This window comes from Typha latifolia, chromosome 6 (assembly GCF_019914945.1).
Source record: "Typha latifolia isolate L0001 chromosome 6, TyphaL0001v2, whole genome shotgun sequence".
Classification (NCBI taxonomy): domain Eukaryota; kingdom Viridiplantae; phylum Streptophyta; class Magnoliopsida; order Poales; family Typhaceae; genus Typha; species Typha latifolia.
Window position 1 is genome coordinate 14,330,786 of NC_133091.1, and position 23,981 is coordinate 14,354,766.

Genomic DNA, 23,981 nt, shown 5'->3' on the forward strand with positions numbered 1-23,981 from the left:
ATAAGATTATAGTATGATAAGCTAAACTGTTTATAAGTATTCGTTGGCTTTTGATGGCTATAGAAGTTGTATCGATCGATCGAGTTCAGTCAGCAAACCAAGCTGGCCTTTAATTTATTCTTAAGCTTCATATCGATACAGTAGATGTATACGTAAGTGTGGCTCGTAAAGAACATTTCCAGCAGCTAGCTTATTATTTATGTGCTACAGGAGCCACATATCATATATACTCGGCACATCATCAGTTCCGAACCTCTCATTCGCCTCTCTCCTCTTCAAGGCAAGGTATAACCTGAGAGCATACAAGAGCAGTAGTACTGCTATTAGAACAACACCATTTTTTCAAACTGACTCAAAAAAAAAAAAAAATTCTAACAGGGATTAATACGAAGAACAAGAAACTGACCTCCACATTTGTAGCCCACGGGGCGGTCTGCGAGGTTGCAACGCTTGGGAATGGTTATGGCGATTTCCGGCTTGGTGCCGGCGCTCTTGGCAGTATCAGATAGCATAACAGCACAGAGGCAGCTTGGATTCTGGCCCAGGGTATGCACCTCCGAGCAGCACCTAGCCGAAACGTCGGCATTGGGGTCCTGCGACGCCGATGCGCACGGCGCAAGCCGCAGAGCAGCCCTATCCGCCGGAACTCTACCGCATTCTCCAGCTCCGTCAACGACTTCCGGTATGGCCATGCTTGCCACCACTATCAAAACCAGCAGGCTTAGAGACTTCATTGTAGCTAGCTAGCTCCAAATTTCTTGCTCTATAATTATGTGCACCTGATGGGCTATATAAACTGGTAGCAAGCTCGATCATGGAAGGGAATTATTCATGGCACTAGATGAGTGCCAGATCATGCTCCATAAAAACCATAATGGAAGAAGCACTACATCGTTATTAGTTATTTGTTGTCCTTTTCTAAGTGGGTGCCTGCAGTTTGTTATTGCCATCTGCTATCCAAGAGGTGCACAAACTGAGCTTCTTCTAGACCACTCTGTTTCTGTACACAGCCTTCATTCTGACACCTCTCTGCAACACATACAAACGTTGCCGGAGTTGCTCCTCTACTTGGTACGGTCTCCTTACGTGGGCCAAAGCCTGTGCTTATTTTTTTGTTCGGTTGGTTTTATTTATTTGGGTCGGTGAGCCGTGCGAGTTGAATAACCTTTCCCCAGTCGGTACCAATTATGATGGGTAGGTGACAGCCAATAGGCTTGTGCCATGTGACTTTGCCAACTGCAAATTATTCTTATTGCTCTTCCTTGTGCCATTGCCCATCGACAAGTTTAGAGGTGATCATTGCTAGGCCGGGTTTGAGCCAGGTCTATCGGGCCAACCGAGTTTGGCACTGTGTTCGCCAGCTCGCTCATGAGTGGGCTAGGCCGAACTAGAATAGCCTAGCCCATTATTGCCCAATATCCCGTAAAAGAGCGGGCTAGTGTCAGGCCAAGCTTAACGGACGAGTTGGGCTTTACTGGGTTCATGTTCTCTGATTTCTCTAAATGGGTACACAACTATGGAAGAGCTATTACAAGTCTACAAGATTACAAACATGGAAAAGGAGAATAAGTATATAAATCTACAAGACTAGCCAAGATAAGGCCAAATAGAGGTGTTCTAGTCAAGCAACTAGGGTTGTTCTGGTCGATACAATATATGTACCAAATCCCATACACAAGTCTACAAGACTACAACTAGGGGTTTTTTGGTCAAGCAAATCTGACGGCGATGATCACCTTGTCCTCCTCAACTCCTCTAACTTCTCTACTCCTCCAACCTCCAAATTCGATGACTAGCGATGGCCGACGGAAACAGATACATCAAGGCTGGATAAGGGGAGGGAGAAAAGGACCCGGAGCTATAGGAATGAGGAGGATTTCTAGTCTGGGAAGGCAGCGGTGGTAAAGAGGCCTTCCGAGAGGATAGATCGATGCTCAGGGATGAGAAAGAAGAGGTCTCCTCGATTGCGGTGAGAATGGAGTCCGAGCAGCCAACAACGAGGAGGTGGGAGATTGTCACCTTCTTGGTAGGCATGAGGGGAAGGGGGGCAATCTGCATTGACATTGGAGAGAGTCGAACAGGAGAGTTGAGGAAGAATTTAAAGGAGTTGACATTAGGGGTATAAATGAGCCGACTATGGGGGAGCAGACTCTAGCTCAAGCTTGGCTCAAAACTAATTTCGAGCCTACTTTGATATTTAGGCTCGGCTCGGCTCAAATTGAGCCAAGCCTGAGCCCGAGTTTAAGCCTAATTGGAAGAGACTACGATGGCTTGCTGAAGGAGGAGGAAACGACAATGGCAGCTTGTCAAACGGGAAAGAGGAGGCTGAATGAGGAGGCTGAAGGAGTAGGAGGAGGCCATAGGAGATTTTGTTTGACGAAAGCAGTTGCATTTAATAAATACTCCTTTAGTTGGTCAAGTGTGTAATCGAAAAATACAACCCAGATGGATCTAAGCATTAAATACAAGCACGATTATTCATGAGCTCATGGACATCATGTCACAAATGGGTCCCTTACGACCCACTAGAGTAAAAGAAAGAAAGAGAGTGAGGGAGAGAGGGGAGGGGAGAGATCTCTTTGGAAGAAGAGCTCACTAGAAAATAATAATCCACGGGGCATAAATAGTTTACTACTGCCACTCGCTTACCTTAAGTCCTTGAGAATTTTTCCTTTTCTTTTAAAGACACCTCTTTGATTCATCAAATCCTAAATTAAACCACGCAGCTAGCCAGCTACCCCTAATAAACGATAGTGTTAATAAATGAGAGTGTAAATGAACCTATCGATCTGAGCCTGAGTGAGCCTGCTTCGGCTCAGGATGGGCTCCAAAATTAAATCGCGCCTCCAAATAAGCTTAGGCTTAGCTCAATTGAACTGAGCCGAGTTGAGCCCGAACTGCTCATTTATTTTGACACCTGTAACTTATGGGTTGGGCTAGCTAGGCTGACGTGCTAGGCTTCATTGTTCTTTTCTAGTTAGGCTCTGTGTGCACTATTCCACCCTCTTCTCTATGGGTCAAAGCCCTTGATCCAGAGACCTTGTCATGGATGGAATTGCATGATAATATGATTTACTGTTTATGGCTCCATTGCTGAGCAACCAGCGAGAATTTTTTGTTGTCCTTGACAAGTGATCAATCCAGAGAGTGAAAGTCGATGGCAAGGCAAGGGAGAAAAAAGTTTTCCCCTCTTCTTTGATAACCCGCCACTGGTCATATAGAGCGCGAAGCTCGCCACTACATATGTAGAAAAAGAGGTGTCACCTATTATTTTTCGGGCTCGGTCTAGGTGAGACCCAAATCTTAGCCCGGTTTGGACCGGACGGGTTTGGGTCAGGCTTAGGCCAATTGATCACCTCTAAATTTAAGCACGCTCCGTTGTACATCTAGTCACATGTCCACACGCAGTCCGCGCAGGCCCAAAACCAATAGTTTGCTTTAGGCCGGCCCAAGTTCTGAAGCCCAAGAAAGAGAATAGTGCATCCATCAGAATCAGATATCGGATACACTTATCCGCAAATCCGACACGGTGACTGCAGTTATGACCGGAATCCAACTTATCGGTCACTGAACGGTTCGAGAAGCACGACGCATAAGAATCGCCGTCGCTGACTCGCTTGGTACCACTTTCATGAGCGCGCAGCCAACATTTTACTATATGCTACCTGCTACGACTCCTTGAGAATTAGGGCGGAGAATTCTAGATCTCATCGACATCGGGATTTCTGAGAAGGAGCGCGATGGCGGATCAAGAAGATTACGCTCCTACGAAGAAGAAATTGTCGGAAGAGGCCGAGAAGAGGTACCAAAATATCTTAGTTCTGTTACTTTAATCTTGATTTGGGGAAAAAAGTAAGTTATATTAATGACTAAGATCGTATGGTTTAAAGAACATCGAGCATTATGATGATAGCTCTCGGTAATCGCAATACGCAAGCTTCGATTTTCTAGGTTGGGATGGATAAAATTTTATTGGAAATAAGAGGGATAATTGCAATGTAATTTGCCTCAGCAAAAAGTACTCGAAGTCAAAGTAGTGTTTCCTGAAGTGTGATTAGTTATCTTATTGTTATCTTACATACATACATATATAATTGAACAAATGTGGTTCCTCATTCGCTGTCATGGTTATTGGCGATTTTTTAATGATGAGTGTTTAACTCTTACGGTAACAGGATTTCCATGTTTTATTTGCAGGAGAAAAAAAGTTACTCCTGGAAGTTTGATGAAAGCAATTATCAGATCAGGGGAGGGCACAGAGAAACCTAAAGAGGGAGACCAGGTAATATTTATTTGCTGTTCTTAATTTTCGTAGTTCATACAACAGTATTAAATAATAATGGCAACTACATTTGTGAAGCTTCTTGAGAAGCATCGAATTCCATTTTAAATTGCAGTAAAAAAAAAAACTCATATCCTGTGAAGAGTACCAGTTTTACTCTCCGTGGGTCTCCATCATAACAGCAGGCGAATCAGCTCTTTCAATTTTTTTCCCTATAGATAGATAGGTAACTGCTTTGTTTGTCATTTACAAATGTCACTAGCTAAAGTCTCCTCAGGCTTCTAGTGGTTATTGAAACATGCTTATTGCTTGATTCCTTAGTAATTTCTTATTATTTAATTGTCTCAGGCAGTAACAGAATCAAATGATGAGTAACATAAGTTTGCTGAATTGTCTCTTAATTGTTTTGCAGGTTACAATTCATTGCACTACTCGAACCATTGATGGTGTTATCATTAATTCTACAAGAGCAGAACATGGAGGTGATTAAGCAGTTTTGACTGCCTTTTGCCATTAATATTGTATATATAATGTTGATGAATACCTCTAATCCTATCACCTCCTTGACTCCTCCACACATCCATCTGCCCTTTAACCCTCCATCTAACACCAATCTTAGGTAAACTTCATCGACAAAGGCTTAGGGCATTGCTAGAGAACTTGACCCATTGTTAAATCGGGTCTGCTTATCATGCTCCGATAGTTCATTTGGCTGTCTTTAACTGCTTTTGTCTAGTCAAATAAAGTGGCATGTGCTATACAAGTCTATATAAATTATTCTTTTAAGGTCCACTGTATTGGTTTGTTTTAAAATGGTTCTCATCGGCAGTTATTATGAAGGAAAAATTCTCACGTCCAGATAAAAGCAAGAAACAAAATCAGCAGTTTTCTGCCCTTGTATTGATTCTGTCTCTTTCCTCGATCACATATATGCCCTACATTAGTTACCAGAATACACTGAGAAAACGTTCAGACTTGTCTGTTGTACTATGTTCGAATAATTGCTGTGGTGTCTACAAATATGTGTATGACTTTGCTGAAGGTAAGAATTCTAACAGGTCAAGTGACATAAGAAACAACTTATATGGGCATCTGAATTATTTTATGTTACAGAGGGCTCCTAGATATTTAGACGAAATACACATATTTCTCACTGGTCCCTCTAGTGTTAGTCTTGATGAAGTCAGCTTAGATGTTATGGGCATTAACAGATTTTTGGTCACTTATATGATCTAATAGGTAAAGGAAACCCTCTCAGGCTTATCTTGGGAAAGAGCAACATGATTCTTGGCTTTTCTGAAGGATTTCCAACCATGTTAAAGAGTGAGGTGGCTATGGTATGTCCTTTCAGACATTTGAGCTGTTATATACACATATTTGAATGTCAACTGCTTTCATGTTATTAAAAGGTTTGATAGGAGTTTATGCTAGCTGTCGCTGTTACTACTTTGATTTGTCCTCATTAGATATTCATCTTGTGTCTTGGTATCATGCCTTCATTTTATTTTCTTGGAGATGTTGAATAATCGTTAGGAAGGTCATGACTATATTGCATATGATAAATTATGTAAAAACTAATTTAGTGTTCCATCATGAGCCATAGACATCTCAAAGGAATGAATAATTATTTGGAACTATCATGCAATTTAGGTACTTCTCTGACTCTTATCGATTTCACTTTCAGTTCAAGATGAAACCTGAGATACACTATGCCGAGGAGGATTGTCCAGTTACAGCTCCAGATGGTTTCCCTAAAGATGACGAACTTCACTTTGAGATTGAGATGGTGGATTTCTTTAAAGCCAAGGTATTACAGATCTTTAGACATTAGTGTTGCTTATGTTTTTCCTAGATGACTTTCAGGTAAATGTTTTCCTAAAAATGCTATTAAGAAAATCATTTATTCCTATTATTGAGGTTAGTCGACACGATGAAATATGTTAACAGACATTGTATAGTAAATTCTTCTGGATAGTTTTGGTGAGGTACTAAGGTAGGCATGTCTGGATGTGATGTTATGACAAAGACATGTACACTTATTTGCATTATTCAAATTAAGTTTGATTTGAAGAATACTCAATTGCATTCGAGTAATTTAGGTTATCTTTGATTAAAGCTGATATAGAATCATGTTGGGCTAGTGGCTCATGATTTGTTGGGTAGGCTGTTTGGCATTAAATTGGGTCATCGGATTCATTTAAGTCAACTCAAGTTTGATTCTGTATTTGTTGCCTTGGATCTGCCAAGATGACAGATCAGAACGTGTGCAGCAGTTGGTTCAAGTGAGTTAAGGAGGTTCTAGTTGGGTAATGTAGTAAGGTATAGCTGTGTCCTTGCTATAAAGCAAGAATTGATCTGCACCTTCAAATAGCAAAAGAAATTTGTTAGCTATTCCTAGCATTCTTATAAAAGAAATTTTTGTATCTTTGAAATGCAATATAGAGTGGCAACAATCATTTCCACATCAAGATGTGAGCAGATGATAGCATAACTTCTCTACTTGCATTTTTAAACCTACACCTGATTCTACCTACTAAAATTAAATCACACCATACTTGTGGAAACTCATGATTATTGGCATCTTATGGACAAGATTGTAAGTATTATATGGTTGGATTGGAAAAAGGTGTTGTATTTCATATTGAGACATTAGAGTAACACATTGTCTGATAAAGGTGCTTACATTTGTATTTTCATCTCCATGATACTGTCACCATGCCGCAAGCAATGGGGACGATGCCCTTCTTTGTGTTTTTCTTACCTGACTATTGTTATGTTAACTATCATTTTACCAAGGTCATCTTATATGTATATTAATTGCATGAGAATATTGATCCCTTTACCCACCTCTTCTTAAAATTATGTAAGTTGTTAAACCACGACAATCTGAGTACCTCCTTAACATAACAGGGCAATTATTTATTCATTTTTGGTGCCATCTATACCTTAAAACTTATGTTGGATATCTTTTAAACCTTCTCAAAATTATATCCCATGTTTTCTGTATTTTCAGGTCGTAAGCGAAGATCTGGGAGTTGTGAAGAAGGTAAATAGCGCCTTGGTCTTTGGATCCACTAATACACAGATTTAACAATTTACAGTTGAAATTCGAAGAAAGCATCTAATATTAACTTAAGTGGCAATTGATTTTTACTTCATCTTATTGTGTATATGCAACTTCATGTATAAATTATGTCATTTATGCATACTTTATTGTTGGTACGCTGCTAGTACTCAATTAGTTAGTCTCCAACTCTATTCACAGTTTTTTACTATAATTGGTTTAATTAAATGGACTCATCCATCCTAAATTCGTAAACACACCTCTACACATGGAAACATATTTTTGAGGTTGTTATTATACATGAGATAAAACATGTTTTGTTGGTAGTTTGACACATTTCTGTTATTCAGAGCTCGTTATGTGAATATTGGCTCAATAAAAAGTGTGATTGGAGTATGTTTAGTATAGGCATTCTCTTAGCTACCTGCACGTTAATTTTTTTTTCATTTGCATGGACAGATACTTGATGAAGGGCAAGGATGGGAATCACCAAGAGAACCTTATGAAGTGACAGCTCGGTAAATCCGTTGTTTTTGCATGTTGTCTAGAAACTCCAAGCTATAACCTCTCTGTTAATTCTTGTGGTGATTTTATTATGAATTGCTTATTCCACACATTTACATTTGTCATTGTAGGATTATTGCAAAGACAGTAGATGGAAAACAAACTTTGCTAGGTAGAGAAGAACCATACCTTTTTACTATTGGTAAATCTGAGGTGAGGAAACAGTTTCTTTCTTCGATTTTATCTGTCTTTCTAAAAATTGGATATGGAATGTTATAGAGGATTTAAATAATTTTATGCTGGCTGACAAGGCAGTAGCGGAGGCCATTATGTTGGATCAAATGCTTTGAAGGGATCTCATGTGTTCACATCATCTTTAATATCTCCTTTGAGTTCATTATATTTATGTTAAATAACTGACTCGTTTAACTTTGAGGCCTCCCTTGTTTTGAGTCAGAACATATCATGTGCATGGCTCAAACATATTATGTAGCATTTTTTGGTTTTTTTTTTACATGCTAATATATGATTTCTTTGTTGATGTTTGTTTAGTTTAGGTACCTAAAGGGCTTGAGATGGGAATTGGAACAATGGCACGTAGAGAGAAGGCAACAGTTTTTGTTAGCAGTACCTATTTAACACAGTCTTCATTAATGCCTTCACTGGAAGGTCTTGAAGATGTTCAATTTGAAGTTGAACTAATTCACTTCGTTCAGGTATGTCTCTCTCAACCTCTTTAAGCTCCTTTTTCTTTGTTGACTTGACATTTTTTTGTGTCACCATTTATATTCATATTGAATCCTGATAAAAGGGGGTTTTACCTTAATTTCATCTGGTTGTTGAAAAGATCCTGAAAAATTGGGACTTTAAGGTTGCGTCTTTGATCATAAACTTGTGTCTGCAGCTTAAAGATTCCCTTTAATTTTGTGCTTCAGCTTGAGTGCTTTGATGACAAACTAAATGATAATCTCAATCATTCAACTTTCAAGAGAATGTTGATAATAATGATATTTATTAATATTGAGCGTGGGCCTCCTGCTTTGATATCATGTTAAATAACCCATTACTCCTTAAGCTTGGTGATGATGATAATGATATCAATTTATACTTAATCAAACTTGTTCTGTATTCTGATGGCTGAAAGTAGGTCTGTGTTTCTTCTTTCGTTGAGTTTTCAATCTGAACGACGCACCGTAATATTACAGGTCAGAGACATGCTTGGCGATGGTCGTCTCATAAAGCGGCGAGTTGTCGATGGAAGAGGTCTGTAACTTTACATTTTTCCTGATTATTAGTTTATATTGAATGATAGGTTTAGTGTTGCTGAGGCTGGCATTTAGCAATATGGAATTGTCCCATCATGCCAAAGTATGTTAAGCTGCTTGACAAAAAATGACTGAACTTCATGGTATTTGTCCTACATTACTTGTGGCTGCTGGATGATTAGGAAAATGTAGATATTTTGCCTCCTTTTGTTTGTGACATAAACTGCTTTATTTTGGCCTGAAATATGACTATATTGTAATTCATGGACTGTTATGCTTCTAGATAGAAAGTGTGTTTCTTCCTCCCAGTTTTGTGAGGGATCAAAAACAATGTGGTAAATGCTTCATTGTAGCCTTTTTTTCATTTCAATTTCTATTTTCTAGGAGAAAAAAATTCAATTTTTTTTAGTGATAGCATAAAATTTATGGACCTTGCAAATCAAAGTTTGCATCAGGTCTTTGGCTGAAAAACAAGGACTTCACTCCAATACTTGTTAAACCATTTCAATCTTTGACCGTCAAGATAAGTTATCCGCGGTAAAATGATGTAAGTAGCTAAAGGCCTTGCATCTGATATGTTGAGCCAAACAATTGGGCAAGGTTATTGTCCTGGTGCAAAATCCCGTAGACTAGAGGTCGAGAGGCAAATTCTGTTCTCCTATGGAAGCCAAATTGCTAGTAATACCTTCAGATGTCATTTCATGAAGCAAAGTTGCATCACATTTCCTGCATTCTCGATTATTTGGTGCATGCTTATACTAGTTTTTGATTTAGTTGGTGTTAGCATGACATCTATCTGATTTATTTGTCACTTTCATGTATTGGAAAATTTTAGGTGAATTTCCTATGGACTGCCCTCTTCATGATAGCTTGCTAAGGGTGCATTACAAGGGAATGCTTCTTAATGAAGAAAAGACTGTGTTTTATGATACAAGAGTTGATAACAGTGGCGAACCATTGGAGTTCAGTTCTGGAGAGGGGCTTGTACGTATCATTCCTCTGCTTAGATTGGAGTTCAGTTTAAAAAAGAACAACTTTTATTAGTGCATAAAAATCTTATTGCTTATCCCTGTAATATTGTTTTTCATCAGAAGTAGAGAAATCTGGATGTGAATATTAATTAAATCTTCAGGATTCTTACAATTAGTTTCAACCATATCCATCACAAACCACCTGAATGATCTAGAAGAAGAAACTTGAATGAGTGTAAAACATCGAAAAGAGCAACAATTTTTTTGAAGTGAGCTTATGGCAAAACATTTGCCTTTCTGCATGATCATAATTTCCATGAGAATGAAGTGAGATTTACCAATTATGTGGATATGGTTGTACTCACTCAGGACTTCAATTATACATTTTACGAGGTACATATATTTTCATCTTTTGTAGGTTCCTGAAGGACTAGAAATGTGTGTCCGATTAATGCTTCCTGGAGAAGTAGCTATTGTTACTTGCCCTCCAGATTATGCATATGATAAATTTCCCAGGTTTTACCTGCCTCTCTATTAGTTGTCTTTGACATTTTAATATTTTATTTCTATGCAAATAATTTAAATATTTGATCATGATGCCACAGACCAGCTAATGTTCCTGAAGGATCTCAGGTTCAGTGGGAAATTGAATTACTTGGCTTTGAAATGCCTAAGGTAACCAAGCTTTCTGATGCTTGGAAATCAAAATTCAAACTTTTCACAGCTTTTTCAGTTTTTCTTTAAGATGTTTTGCAGAATGTCATACTAGTGCGGCATCAACTTCTGTTCTATTATTTGGTTAGGTACCCTTTGGGGCGCCTTTATTTCTTTTTGCAGCATAAATTATTTTTTTTGAAAATAAGCTACAGGAAATGAGTTTAATTGTCAGCATACCTTATTTAGAACTACTTCAAAAATGGATCTAATAAGACCTGTTCTGTTGCTGTATTCTTGTAAAATCATTTTCTTTAAGTATTCCTTTATGGATGTAAAAAGATAATTCCATTAATATTTTGCAAAAGGATGATACAATGCTTGCTAGAAGCCTAGAAAATTTGCTTCAAACAGAATTATCAGAAGTCCATACTCAATAGTCTGCATAGTGGTCTATTGTTTCCATTAGTTCTATGTCAAGGCAACAGTTCTTGATTGTCAATATTAGAGGTCAATAGGCATCCATTGATTGATTTAGTATTGCTAGTGTAATCAATGTTTTGTTTAGTAGATTTCTCTTAAGTTTAAATTTCTTGTGTCTAAAACCTCTTGTTCTTATCCTGATTGACATATGCATGCAGGACTGGACTGGCTTAACATTCCAGGAAATCATGGAAGAAGCAGAAAAGATTAAAAACACAGTATGGCTATATTCTCACTTTTTTGCTGCTGCCTATGCCAATAAAATTTGGCCTGTTAGATAGAATTCCAATTCTTGGTGAATAGGTATAGGTGCATTGGAAGTACTTCTCTTTGCTGTCATCCACAAAGTAGTAGGATACAGTACAATGATCAACTGAGAATGGAAGAGGAATGAAAGATCATGTTTAATATGCAAGATTGCAATTTTTGTTTGCGTCTGTCTTTGTTATCTTTGGAACTACAAATGTTAAGCAGTTAAAGTGACTGCAAATCTCAGAGTTCCTTGCAACCGTTGTATCTTTTAGATTTCCATGTTATCATTATATCCTTTAAAGTTCACCTAAGGTTGCAGGGATGCTGATGTTACTAACTTACTATTGTTATTGCCATTCATATTGTTCTAAAATTCATTCTTATCTTCCAGGGGAACAGACTTTTCAAAGAAGGGAAGTTTGACCTTGCTAAGACAAAGTACGAGAAGGCATGTCTGTTATGCTCATCTTTTGATTCACTTGAATTTGTCTTTGGCGACAAACCATATTGTATACTGTCCTCTTTTCTTGTGGAATCCTAACCATGTTAGGGAATGCTCATGCATATTTAGAGAACTCTACACATGTTTGCTTCCCAATTCTCTTTCCCAGTATTTGGTAGTATGAACAATCCATGAGGATTTCATACCAAACTCTGAAACCGAACCAGCACATCCTCTGCTTATAAGATTTGCCGCTTTTGCATCTGCTGCTTATCTAGCTAGAAAATTACGTGATTCTTATTTTAGGCTTTTAAGCATTTACTTCCAGCATTGTTTGTACTAAAAAAAATCTTCCTTCTACACATGTCAATCCCAAGAAACTTCATATAGAAACTAGCAGAGCTAGTATTATGTAAGAGTCCATGTTGCTCTCAGATTTTCTTCCATAGTGGCTGGGTCTTCATTCTTTTTGTCTTTATGGTTTTACAGGTGATTAGGGAGTATAATCATGTCAATCCACAAGATGATGAAGAGGGAAAAATCTTTGTGAATTCAAGGGTACGGCAGTCTATATATCTGTTTAGTAACTTGTGTGCACTATCAACAATTTTGCATTCTTAATGAGCTTCATTGTGGGAGCAATGTTTTTCTGATTATTGACTGAATGCTATTGTTCTGGAATTTCCTAATGAAGCTTGCGGTGAAATTGCCATAGCATCATATCTTCTTTTGGATGTGTTGTTAAATTTTCGTTCTCCCTTTATTGTTGTTGCAGAATTCATTGCATTTAAATGTTGCTGCTTGCTACCAGAAAATGAATGATGTCAGAAAATCAATTGAGTCATGCAACAAGGTATGTATACAGAGCTAATGGTTTTAGGAATTATAATTAATTGAATGAGCTTGTTTGGCCTGGTGTTGCTATACAAAAGCGAGGACCACGGTATCCATCTCTTGTGTTGGATAGGTTGCAGAAAGCCCCAACATAGTTAGGACCTTAATTTTGTTACTGGACTAATAGTATTAGTGTCCACTTTCAATGGCATTCAAATTTTTATGGTACTTCCAGCTAATTTTCAGATTTATGCTTCTTCTGACTGGAAAATATGATGCCCTTTGCATTTGTGTTCAATTTTGGAGAGCAGGTATTAGATGCAAACCCAGCACATGTCAAAGCTCTATACCGTCGAGGCATGGCTTACCTGTTAGGTGGTGATTTTGATGAATCAAAGAAAGATTTTGAGATGGTTGGTTTAACCTTTTCTTTTCTAACCTTTTTATATTGTAAGATAACTTTGATCAAATATTCATCTAAAAGTGACACGTTTCTTCTCTTTGTACTTAGATGATGACTATTGACAAATCTTCGGAACCTGATGCCACAGCTGCTCTCCTTAAGCTAAAGCAAAAGCAGCAGGTAAGTAACCATTCATTTCTGATCAGCATTATGCTAAAATTAATTATCTGGGAGTAATCTCTAAAAGAAATCAGGAAACTGAGAAAGCGGCCAGGAGGCAGTTCAAAGGGCTATTTGACAAAAAACCAGGAGAAATTGCTGAAGTTGGAGCTGACCCAAGAGACGAGAAGAATCCGCATGAGGGAGAAGGCAGAGTTGAGGAAGCAAATATTGACGGTAAGGCTACTGTGAAACCCAGTCCTGATATGGGAGCTACGTTTGCTTTTGAAGGTGAGAAGGTCGGGATTTTTGGTCGCATATGGCCATCTGGGAGAAGATTTCTCTCGTCTCTTGGTTTAAATAGGTGCTCAATACTGTGAAGTGATGCAAAATTGTCCAAGTTATGGTTTTCAAGTGATTAGATTACAACCTAGGTTACCCAGATGTGCTTGATAGATAATGCGAGCAATCTAGTGTACTGGATCCGTGAATCCGAGTTACTTGTCATTGCAATGTTTCGGTATTAATAAATGATCTATGGATCACTACAATATTTCCAGTCGTCTGTTTAGTTGTGATGTATTGCCATACATTATGCCCCTGGACAACTTCTTGTATCGAATGATCTTATCCCGTGTAATCATGAACGAACTTGAATTCAAGTCTCTTGATTTTTAATTTTTTTTTTTTTTACATGCATCTCCTTGGATCCTCCAAGCCTGATCAATGGTATCATGAAATCTCCCTTCAGTCTATAAAAGTAATTTCGTAGGCGGAATCATTAGTGAATACTTTTTTATTCTCGTTGGTCATCAACTTTCGCAAAGAACACAAGAGAGCTTAGTAGAGAGTAGTCCCACAAACACAAACACAAACACAATCACAATCACAAACACTACCACTACCACTACCACTACCACTACCACTAAAAGGGCCCAGCACAAGACAGAAGCACCTTTACTAATTGCTTTAGTGAGATCAGACTGGGTGAGATTTCTGCAATCATTTCAATCTTTAACTTTTAAAAAATAAAACTTATTAGTAGTAGGCTACTAGCTATCATGCCGTATTCGCTTCAAGGTGACTTCTCGAGCTGATCATTCATTCCACCACCCCCACCTTTACCATTTAACTAAGAATTATTTATAATTGGATCTTGTCAATCAATTGAGTTGTGTGGTCCATCGCTCATCAGGACATACGCACATGGTTGTACCTCATTGGCATGGCTTTGTCCTTTGGCTGCTATTTTTCTTGTCAGTTTTCGTCTACAAACACATGCAAATTGCAATGCGCATCAGCTCATGCCCAACTGGACGGATGTAATATTAGATGGTCCTTTCATATCTCTGTCAGTCAGAAGCCCATATTAATCCACAAGTAAATTAAACTGCACACCTCCTGTGACCTTTCACGATAAACAACCCTTAGATTATTTTACTATCAGCATCACCATTATAATCCTCTCCATAATCTCAACATTAATGATGATAAAAGAAACGTCCGTACGTCATTAGCACAACCGATTCTATTGATTATATAACAAGAGCTTGACCAGCAGAAGAATTTCAGCTACACAACAAGGACAAAAAAGATGGATCGAGTCAGCACTCAGCAGTAGCAAAGGTATCACGGATCAACCGATCAACCTATCAACCAATGGGCTTGGCCCCTAAACGAGACCCATGACGTCAATCGTCGGTGGGGTCACCTTGGAAGACGCACCAACACAACACAACACAACGTCTTGATTTCAACGACAAGGTACAGCGGATGCGGGCCTACCACGTCTCGTCCTTTTGCTTTCCCACCCTCTCGTGAACGGAACCTTATTAAGGCTATAGCCCCAAAAGCTATATCCCAACCCATACCAACCAAGCAACCCCACTCCTCTACCTGATCGCGTGCAAGGCATCGCTGCAGGAACTTGTTATATTCCTTGGTACCCTGGCACCTCTTCTAAAGGGTTGGGACTTGGGAGTATCATTTCCTGCATCCCACGAAGCAGTACAATTCCCTGCTCTACTATGCTATGCTTCATCTTATTCCCCCCTCCCCCCTTCTCTCCCCTCTGGGTGATACGTTGGTAATGCCGGAATTAAAGAAGCGCCAGCCACATTCCGATCTTCTTCTCTTCCTGCGGTAACTTTTTCCGGGATTTAGGAAAAGTCTCTCTAATCTGTGGATATTGCGCCCGCCCTTGGGAGTGCGGATCGAGGCGGATCTATTCCTCTCTGCTGCCTGTTTCCTGTCCCTCTGCGGTATGCTTTCGTATTCCTACTCTGTGCTTCTATACTTCTTCTTCTTCTTTCGATATTGATTGACGAGGTAATGCCACTTTGGTTAGTTATTTTTTCTAATGTAATCGAGCTATTCGGTCGAAATTGCTGCTTCGTGGAATTGATCGAGCAGCGATTTCATATGTAGGAGTAGGAATTTGCAATGATTGTATGGAATATCGTTGTTTGGGGGGGTTTGTGTATCTGTAGATGGCACGGTCGAATACAATGTTGATATCTATGATCTCTTTGAAGACTTAGCCATCAAGATCTGGAATGATGCCTGTAGTTCAGGTCAGGGAATAGGAGGTTGATTACTTGTAATTGTAAGACTTTGTCTTATGAGGAAATTCCATATTCGTACATAACCTGACCATTAAGATCTGCGTGACGAATTAGGTGTATTTGTTCAAATAGCACAAATTAACCTGTTATTATGATGATCCATCTCAACACCTTTGATGTTTTTTAATTTAGTGTGGAACCCGTCCTACCTGCCATAAATATTCCTCTTCTAAAGTTTTATTTTCTTGATTACTAAATGGTTGAGCCCAAAAATAAGAAACTTGCTCTTGGTTGCTTCTAGAGGATGTCATTCTCCAATGACCAATTTTGGTACATTTTTACTCAGGTATGTGTCATACATTCTAATTAGTGTCATCTCATTATGAATGCCGTTTTACATCTTCAGCAATACAGACTAGCCCCCTTTTGGCAGTTTGGTACTCAGTTGCCTATAGGAGGTTAGGCAATAACTCGCGGACCTTACAAATGGAAAATCTCACTCCCTGGAGTCTGTTTTTGCTTCACTAGGGGGTTATTCCTTTCCAATTCACATTTTTGGTTTATATGTGATTTATTTTCTCCTTCTTTGTATCAGATAACGAGCATAAGGTGGACCAACAATGTCTTACCTTGTTGTGTGAATTGATATTTGGATGGAAGATAGAATGTTTGAAATATCTTGATCCTTCATGTTAGATCAGTGTAAAGATGGCCTCTGAAACACTGTTGAACAAAGCAAGACATGAAGAAACTGCAGTGATGAGTCACAGTGAACGAGTCAAAAGGAGTTCACTACAGAATCAGTTTGCAAGATTACCAAAGGAGAAGAAGGTTTTAGCCCCTGTAGGTAGTATGAACACGAAATTCCAAGACAAGGCCACTGCTTTGAAAAGTGGAAAGCTCAGCCGTCAAGCTGTTTTAAGTCAGCATGCTTCAAAAAGAAGCCCTGTCCAGTCCACGCCCTTGAAGAGTTCAAAACCATGGCCTGGCAGGAAGGCAGCTGGCCTTGATGAGCTTGTCAAACATATGTCAAATGTTCCATCTTATCTCCAGCGGATGGACAGAGGAGCCAACCTTCAGGACAAGGCATTGAATTTTGGAGTACTTGAATGGGGTCTTCTTGAGAGATGGACAAACCACCAGAATCGTGTTGCGAATGGTAATGACAGAGCTTCACCATCTAACAGTAACGAGTCATCATCATTTTCTAAATTTGAGTCATCTACTCAGTCTTCTGAAAGCACTGGCAGCAGCGCCCCTTCTCAGGGGAAGCAGTTTCCAACAACGGATGGTCATAAGCATTCTTCTGCTTTGATGGGTACATACCCTGATAATAGCATACATTCTGCTGATGAAAGAATTTCCTTGCCAAATTCTGTTGCTGGACATGGCCTTCAGTCAGCTCATGCTATAGGTACCGTTGATTTGAGGTCCCATGATGGGAATGTACCTCGAGGATTGTTTAGTTCAACTTCCACAAGTGATGATGTCTCAGCTTTTGCGCTTAAGTTGATAGCAGCTAAAGATGCTGGAATAAAGAGAGAAGAAAAGTTCCAAAACTGTTGTAATAATCTATACACTGAGAAAGAGTGGCGAGAGTGCCATGGCCATGACTTATCTGATAATGGTGAATGCATATGGGATCACCTTCAACAGAATTTCCAAGACGTCTGCATCAGCTCTGAGTCTCCGGTCACAGATGATGGAATGGAAACTGAAAGGAACTGCAGTAGATTTTCAGTCGACTTTCCTGGAGATATCCAACTGGCAGATCAATCTCCACGTGTTCCATACTCTTGTCCACTCCCTCGTACAATTATAGCTGAAAAACCTGATATAGGTAGCATTCTTCTGAGTGAAGATATTGTAACGAACACTGAAGGAAAAGATAAAAATAGGAGGAGAGTTATAGCCAGTCCAGCTGACAGATCCAGCCAAGGTGATGCAAACTCAAGAATTACAGCTGGAAGAAAATCAACAAATTATCTTTCAACTATTGGAGTGAACCGGATGAGCCGCAGTTCTAGTTTAAAGGAGGATTCATCTGTTTGCCAATCTGAGCCAATTGCTTGTGCAAATAAATGTGATAAAGAAACTTCTAAGGACAGAGACAGGCGGAGCCCATTAAGGAGGCTGTTGGATCCATTACTAAGGCCCAAAAGCCATACCTATTTCTCTGGTCCAATTGGATCCTCAAGAGTTCAACAATCCTGTGAATCAACCAATACCAGGAAGCCTCTGAGGATGGAAGAACTGGCATCTTTCAACGAGCCACATAGGTTGGTTGATAGAAGCATTTATTCTACTTGCCGAGCAAAGAAAAGCCTCAATATGTCCCTTCAGATAGCCAGCAAGAGTGAAGGATGCTTTCAGCAGGAGAAACGTTCACCATCAACTAGGCAAGCGCTTCTGCAACTTGCTTGGAAGAATGGGCTACCTTTGTTTATGCTCTCGTGTGGCGACTGTGATATTCTTGCAGCCACAGTGAGAAAGAAAAACATCTTTGACAAGGATGAACTGGAATGTGTTTACACAATATTTACTGTACAAGATTCTAAGAAAAAAAGTGGGGCGTGGGTTAAGCCTGGAAACAAAACCAAGAAGCAAAATTTGGTCTCTAATACTGTTGGTGAGATGAGGGTTTCTTGTTCTAGGTCAAGGTGCTGTAGCTCGAAAAATTGTCGTCTTAGGAGGCAGTTTGTTTTGGTTCGATCTGAAATGATTCAAACATCTCATGAACCTGGTGATTCCCAATTTAGCAGTGAGCTTGCAGCCATTGTCTGCAAGGTTCCGCAAGGAATGCCAGAAACTTCTAATGGAGTTGCTCTACACAAGGATTCGGCAGATACAAATTCAGCTGCAAAAATATGTTCCTGTTGCCAACCGAAGGACTTGCAAACTGCACGGAGCAATGAGAATTCCAGTTTGTGTAGCGTGTCAGTCATACTTCCAAGTGGAATCCATGGCTTGTCAACTTCTGGAGAACCCTCGCCATTGATCGAAAGATGGGAATCAGGAGGAGTATGTGATTGTGGAGGTTGGGATGAGGGCTGCATGCTAACTGTTCTCACTGATGACTTTCAAAAATGCACTAGCTCTGGCTCAGCTGAAGTTGGTTCTGATACAGATGACATGCGACGGTTTGAGTTGTTTTCTCAGGTACAATTTATGTTAGTCGCTCCTTTCCTTCTTTACTGATTTTAATTATCAGAAAGCAGCCAAACTCACTGTTGTTGATAAATTCTACTTTCTTCAGGGTCGATCTCGAGAAAATGGACATGCCTTCAGCATGGTTTCTTTCAAAGAAGGGCTGTATACAATTGAATTTAGGGCATCCATTACCTTACTTCAGGCTTTTGTGATCTGTATAGCAAGGCTCCATAGCAGGTACCCTACCAGACAACAAGTCGAAAGACAAGGCTTAGGACAGCATCCATTTTCTGATCATGAAAGAAAGATCCCTGCAAGACGTCAAAGTGGAGTTCCCACGAGCTACATACCAAATCATCCACCTCTTTCTCCTGTCGGTAGAGCTTAAATCACAGTTAATTTCCAGACTAAGAGGTATCATCAACTGTGCCTTGTGTACCATATTCCATATAGCTTTAGAGAAGTATCCCTTTGGACTTCGATTAGCTTATAGCTATATCTAAATCTAAACTGCTGACATTTGGTTGCAGCTATATTCAGTATGCCTTTGTTACGAAATTATGACTTTTGTTTAGCACTATTGTTGTTCTATCAGTTTTTAAGTATAATAAATAGGAAGAAAGAAATAGTAGTACCTCTTTAGAGCTTATCTGCATCACCTTGCACAGATGTGTATAAAGAAGCCAAAGTACAGCTAGCTTTATCTAACCTTTGGAGATGTAGATTCTCTATCAGTTTGTTTTATTCTATGTCTGAATGATGATACTGAGTTTGATTGGATGTCAGATACAGGGCATGAGAATATTTGGAATAAAGACTTTCACCTGTATTTCTAGAGAAACCATAGCTGACAAATGGAAGCTGGATTATTACTAGTCACTGGAAAGCTCTGATCATGCTGGAAATTCTAGATTCGAAGTATTTTGTTGGTTTAGTTTTTGTTAGTTGTATATTAAATATTCTCATCAGATAAATACAAGTTGAAAGAAGATCCAAGCTTTGTGAGTTACGAATCCGAATTAAGCCCTATTACGAAACTAGTGCAGCTAGCTCACTTCTTTTGGATGATGCGAGCAAGTGTTATTCTGTTCACTTTTCTATAGAGACTGATGACGAGCAAATATTAATATGTTTACTTTTCTCAATGCTGATGATGATTGCTCTTTTAGCTGGACCTTAGTTTAATGGCTTATATATTCTATGAAGCTAGTTAAATAACAGTGATAATTTGTAGAGAATTGTGGCAGTTAATTTGTGCTATTATATTGTTTCTCAGTCTCTGATATAGCTTCTAAATTCGCAAAAGATTCGGTTGGATGGATGATTAACTGCGGCATACAGTAATCTTTACAATACTAGCAACTTCAGCCTTGTACTGCAGTGATTAGAAGAGGTAAAACAAGTTCAATAAATCTAACTGTTAGTCCGGATTCCAGACCAATTCTAATTAATTACAGCCACCGTTCAAAATTTTCGTAAGCTGCAATATTTACATGGATCTCAAAGTACCATCTTTTCGTTTTAGGCGGAAGGAATATATGTAGATTAAAGTTCGTCATGATTTCCCATCGTCCTCTGGTGACTCCTCCGAATCTACTGCAGCAACCCTGGAAGGCCCGATCCTATTGCCACCTTGAACTCTACCAGCAGGACGCACACCCTTCACCCCCATCTCCTGCCCTTCTTTGCCTTCCTTGATGTCACTTGGAGGCAAGAAGCAATCCATTGACAAACCCCAGATGTTAAAATCCAATTCTTCGATAGCCCACGTCTCCTCCATGCGTGTCCTCGTGCTCCCTTCGTTGTTATCACCAAACCGCACTAACGAAACAGTGGTTCTCCCAGCATGGGCTATGTTGATGCCATCTATGGTGCGATAGTCTTCTATCAAAGACTCCATTGCTGTCTCCCAATAAACACTTCCTTGGTTGTTGTTGGATTTGATTTGGAGGAGGTGGGAGTCTTCGAGCTGGACTAGAAGCCCAGTTCGTTGGCTGAAGCATCCCCACACTGTGTGTCTTATGATCTCCACGCTGCTGCTGTTTCGCGCTTGCAGGTTGGCTGCTTCGGCGTCGACTCTAAGCGTGAAGCAGTCCTCCCCGTTGATGGTCCTCTCGCCGATGTAGACGGAGTTGGAGAACAGGTTGGCCGTTAACATCGGATCAAGACCCTAACGTAATGATCCATGTCAAGTAATAAATTAAATGGCCGGCGATTCTCTCACATTCTAGCTAATTGACATAGACTACCAAACCACCAACTTATTGGCCTCGCCATGATTAGCAAAACAACTCATAGTGTACAATGACAGGTTATAGTGTCAAATTAATTGATCAACCATGCATATTGTGAGTTGTCCGAACTTGCCACATGCTTGCACGTTGTGCTTCGCGTGTACAAAGTTATATGTGCGAGCCAATTAAACACCTCAACAACAACAACAACAACAACAACAACAACAACAAAAATAAACAAAACAAAACAAAAATCCCAGACATTGCCGCAAGTACTAGATGAATAGAAATTGGTAATTAATTAATTAATTAGGTACCTGAAGAGAACGGCGAAGTGGTCGCGGTGGACCCCGCGAAGCGTGTGATTGGTGCCACGGCGTTTGCCTCCACGCGACCTTGCCGTCACTGCCGGCGCTAATCTTGCAGCCGGACACGACCAATTCCAAGCACCACAATTCTGGCTTCTTCTGCCACAATACGAACCCACCCATCTCCCCTCCCACACCCGCCTTAATATTACTCACCTTCTTATTAGCATTACTATTACTATTACTATTACTACTACTACTATTATTACCACCTCCACTACTGCCATTCTGGTCGTTGCCGTTGAGCTCTGATGCCGTCATCCGAACCATTCCCATCGCACACATACTAGTCACCGCGTTCAACGCTCCATCGCCACCCGACGCCGCTATGTACTGCTGCACTATATACTTCGCCATGGAAGATTCCTGCCAAGAAGCTAGCTGATTAGTGATACAATTAAATTAACTAATACATATCATTTGCAAATGGTGACTTTCCCAAAGAAATATGAAGTACATGTACTGACTATAGGATCTTGTTTGAAATGGTGGCTGATGACGGATTGCTTAGCTTTGAGGGGGAGCGGAATGAGAGGCGCACCGATGACTCCGAGCATGAGTTGGAGCTCCCCTCGGCCAATAGAGCATGGCTCGGACCGGTCCACGTGGGATCTCATCCAAGCCTTCATGTTGGTGCATCCAAATTTTGTGGCTCTCGAGGTGCCCACCGAGGAGAACATCTCCTCCGGGATTGGGACTTCGAGAACCGTGTCCAGGGCATCTTCTCGATCTAAGTTTGGGCAAAGCTTCCTCATGAGAAGGAAGGGATTTTGATGGGCGGAGGAGGAGAAGCCACGAGGAGAGAGAGAGAGAGAGAGAGAGCCCTCCGACGATCGATCGCCTTCCCTTTCGATCTTCTTTTCTTTCTCAATCTCTTTCTCTTTATTATTGTTATTGTTATTATTATTATTATTATTGGGTTGGTTTGTCGTGGTGTTTTGTTGGGATAGTATCGAATGAGAGGCATCTAGATGGGCGGGCCCATGTTGGGCTGCTACACCGCTTCTTTAGTCGTGGTCGCACGTACTCACTCTCTCTTTATCCTCTTTCTCAAATTTCAACCTCTGCATGTCTCCTTTGCACTTTTCCTTTATATCTACGCTACATTGGATTTTTATTTTTCATCTTTTGCTTTTAATTTGGATATTCCTCAGTCGATTTTATCATACTCGACATTGGGCAGAATAAGTCTTCGTCGATCTTGACATTTTTGGGATGCTTCATGGCCCCACGTTAAATCCCCGAACGATGACCGTTCGATTATGGGATGGAGGACTCGGGTTGGTTCGTTAAGGTGGTCCAGTGGCTCCTCGTTGTTAGGGTTTATCGCGAGCTTTGCGGGGTGGACAGATCAGCTAGTGGGTTAAATGACGTACGTGCCATCCAGATAGCTGCTGGCTGCTAACCATGAACCATCCATCCATTTCGGAAACTTGATGGTTGACACGTGTCATTTTGATGTAATTTTCTCTCTAAAATGAAAAAGAAAGGTTCAAAGAACGTTGCTGATCTATCTCCTCTGCCCATTGATTGAAGTACGTAAGTAATCCACCTCCAACTAAGGTCAGCATTAAAGAAACAATATTGCTGCCCAAGTCCTACACCTACATTGGCTAATTGTGTTGAGAGGTAAGACTTGTTAGTTGTTTACCTGTCCATTATTGGTGGCACCCAACAACACTACACAACACCACACCAAAGAGCAATTAACTGCAATTAAGAGGGACTGGGCATGGTTTACACTTTACAGCGCAACGGACGGAACAAGAAAAGCTACTCTCCAATCTCCATGCCCACACCAGGTGTCTCAGTCTCACACTCACATAGCATATTAGCATCAAACTACCTACTAGGCTAAGGCCCAACGGGAGAGAACACCGCAGGCTATATATAATGAGCCCTAATCCGTTCCCAGATAGGCCCAGCTAATAATGTGTCCATATTGGATATTTACTTGTCTCGATCATTAGGATGGGCGGCCAAAAAAAAAAAAAATCTGTTTTGATTTGGGCTTTGGAGCTGCGCGACACCTGAGTCATCTTAAAATTTCGATCAGGTATTACATCAAACATTTAGCTTGCAGTAGTTGTATTAATCTATTGCCGCGTCGTCTGTTAATGAGTTAAAAAGATTTTATAATCCTCTATCCACCATCCTTCTTTCAATCTGCAAGGACTGCTCGTAATTGAAACGCTAGTTGCCATCTTTACTTTTGATGTCGGCAGGATAGTCATCAGATGGGGAACGAAACTTTGCTAGATTTCTGTAGAATAATAATATTTGGATCTTGGCCGGTGATTTCAGTTTTGTCATGGTCTTAGCAGCATGCACTCGTGATTTAATTAGAGTGCT

At 40.0% G+C, this 23,981-nt stretch overlaps 4 protein-coding genes across 5 annotated transcripts; 2 read left to right on the forward strand and 2 right to left on the reverse strand.

Annotated features, from left to right (window-relative positions):
• Positions 1–84: 84 nt before the first annotated feature.
• Positions 85–839, reverse strand: LOC140790984 (uncharacterized). Its single transcript, XM_073141323.1, has 2 exons — positions 407–839; positions 85–292 (listed from the first exon to the last, which is right to left on the reverse strand). Exons 1-2 carry the CDS (start codon positions 732–734, stop codon positions 276–278), a joined length of 345 nt encoding a protein of 114 aa, XP_072997424.1. The 5' UTR covers positions 735–839; the 3' UTR covers positions 85–275.
• A 2,687-nt stretch (positions 840–3,526) lies between these two features.
• LOC140791045 (peptidyl-prolyl cis-trans isomerase PASTICCINO1) lies at positions 3,527–13,991 on the forward strand. Its single transcript, XM_073141410.1, has 20 exons — positions 3,527–3,802; positions 4,198–4,282; positions 4,695–4,764; positions 5,522–5,619; positions 5,967–6,089; positions 7,296–7,328; positions 7,806–7,864; positions 7,982–8,063; positions 8,408–8,566; positions 9,056–9,113; positions 9,951–10,099; positions 10,505–10,602; positions 10,692–10,761; positions 11,382–11,441; positions 11,867–11,923; positions 12,407–12,475; positions 12,693–12,770; positions 13,063–13,164; positions 13,263–13,334; positions 13,409–13,991. The coding sequence occupies exons 1-20, from the start codon at positions 3,741–3,743 to the stop codon at positions 13,691–13,693; spliced, it is 1,869 nt and encodes a 622-aa protein (XP_072997511.1). The 5' UTR covers positions 3,527–3,740; the 3' UTR covers positions 13,694–13,991.
• Positions 13,992–15,279: 1,288 nt separating this feature from the next.
• Positions 15,280–20,172, forward strand: LOC140790684 (uncharacterized). Of its 2 annotated transcripts, none has more exons than XM_073140878.1 (4): positions 15,280–15,574; positions 16,473–19,036; positions 19,134–19,441; positions 19,814–20,172. In XM_073140878.1, exons 2-3 carry the CDS (start codon positions 16,586–16,588, stop codon positions 19,413–19,415), a joined length of 2,733 nt encoding a protein of 910 aa, XP_072996979.1. In that variant the 5' UTR covers positions 15,280–15,574; positions 16,473–16,585; the 3' UTR covers positions 19,416–19,441; positions 19,814–20,172. The 2 variants fall into 2 exon arrangements, with proteins under 2 accessions (XP_072996979.1, XP_072996980.1); XM_073140879.1 differs by having other exon boundaries at positions 19,820–20,172.
• Positions 20,173–20,334: 162 nt separating this feature from the next.
• On the reverse strand, positions 20,335–22,578 carry LOC140790685 (uncharacterized). Its single transcript, XM_073140880.1, has 3 exons — positions 22,097–22,578; positions 21,579–21,995; positions 20,335–21,197 (listed from the first exon to the last, which is right to left on the reverse strand). The coding sequence occupies exons 1-3, from the start codon at positions 22,382–22,384 to the stop codon at positions 20,583–20,585; spliced, it is 1,320 nt and encodes a 439-aa protein (XP_072996981.1). The 5' UTR covers positions 22,385–22,578; the 3' UTR covers positions 20,335–20,582.
• Between the last annotated feature and the right edge of the window lie 1,403 nt (positions 22,579–23,981).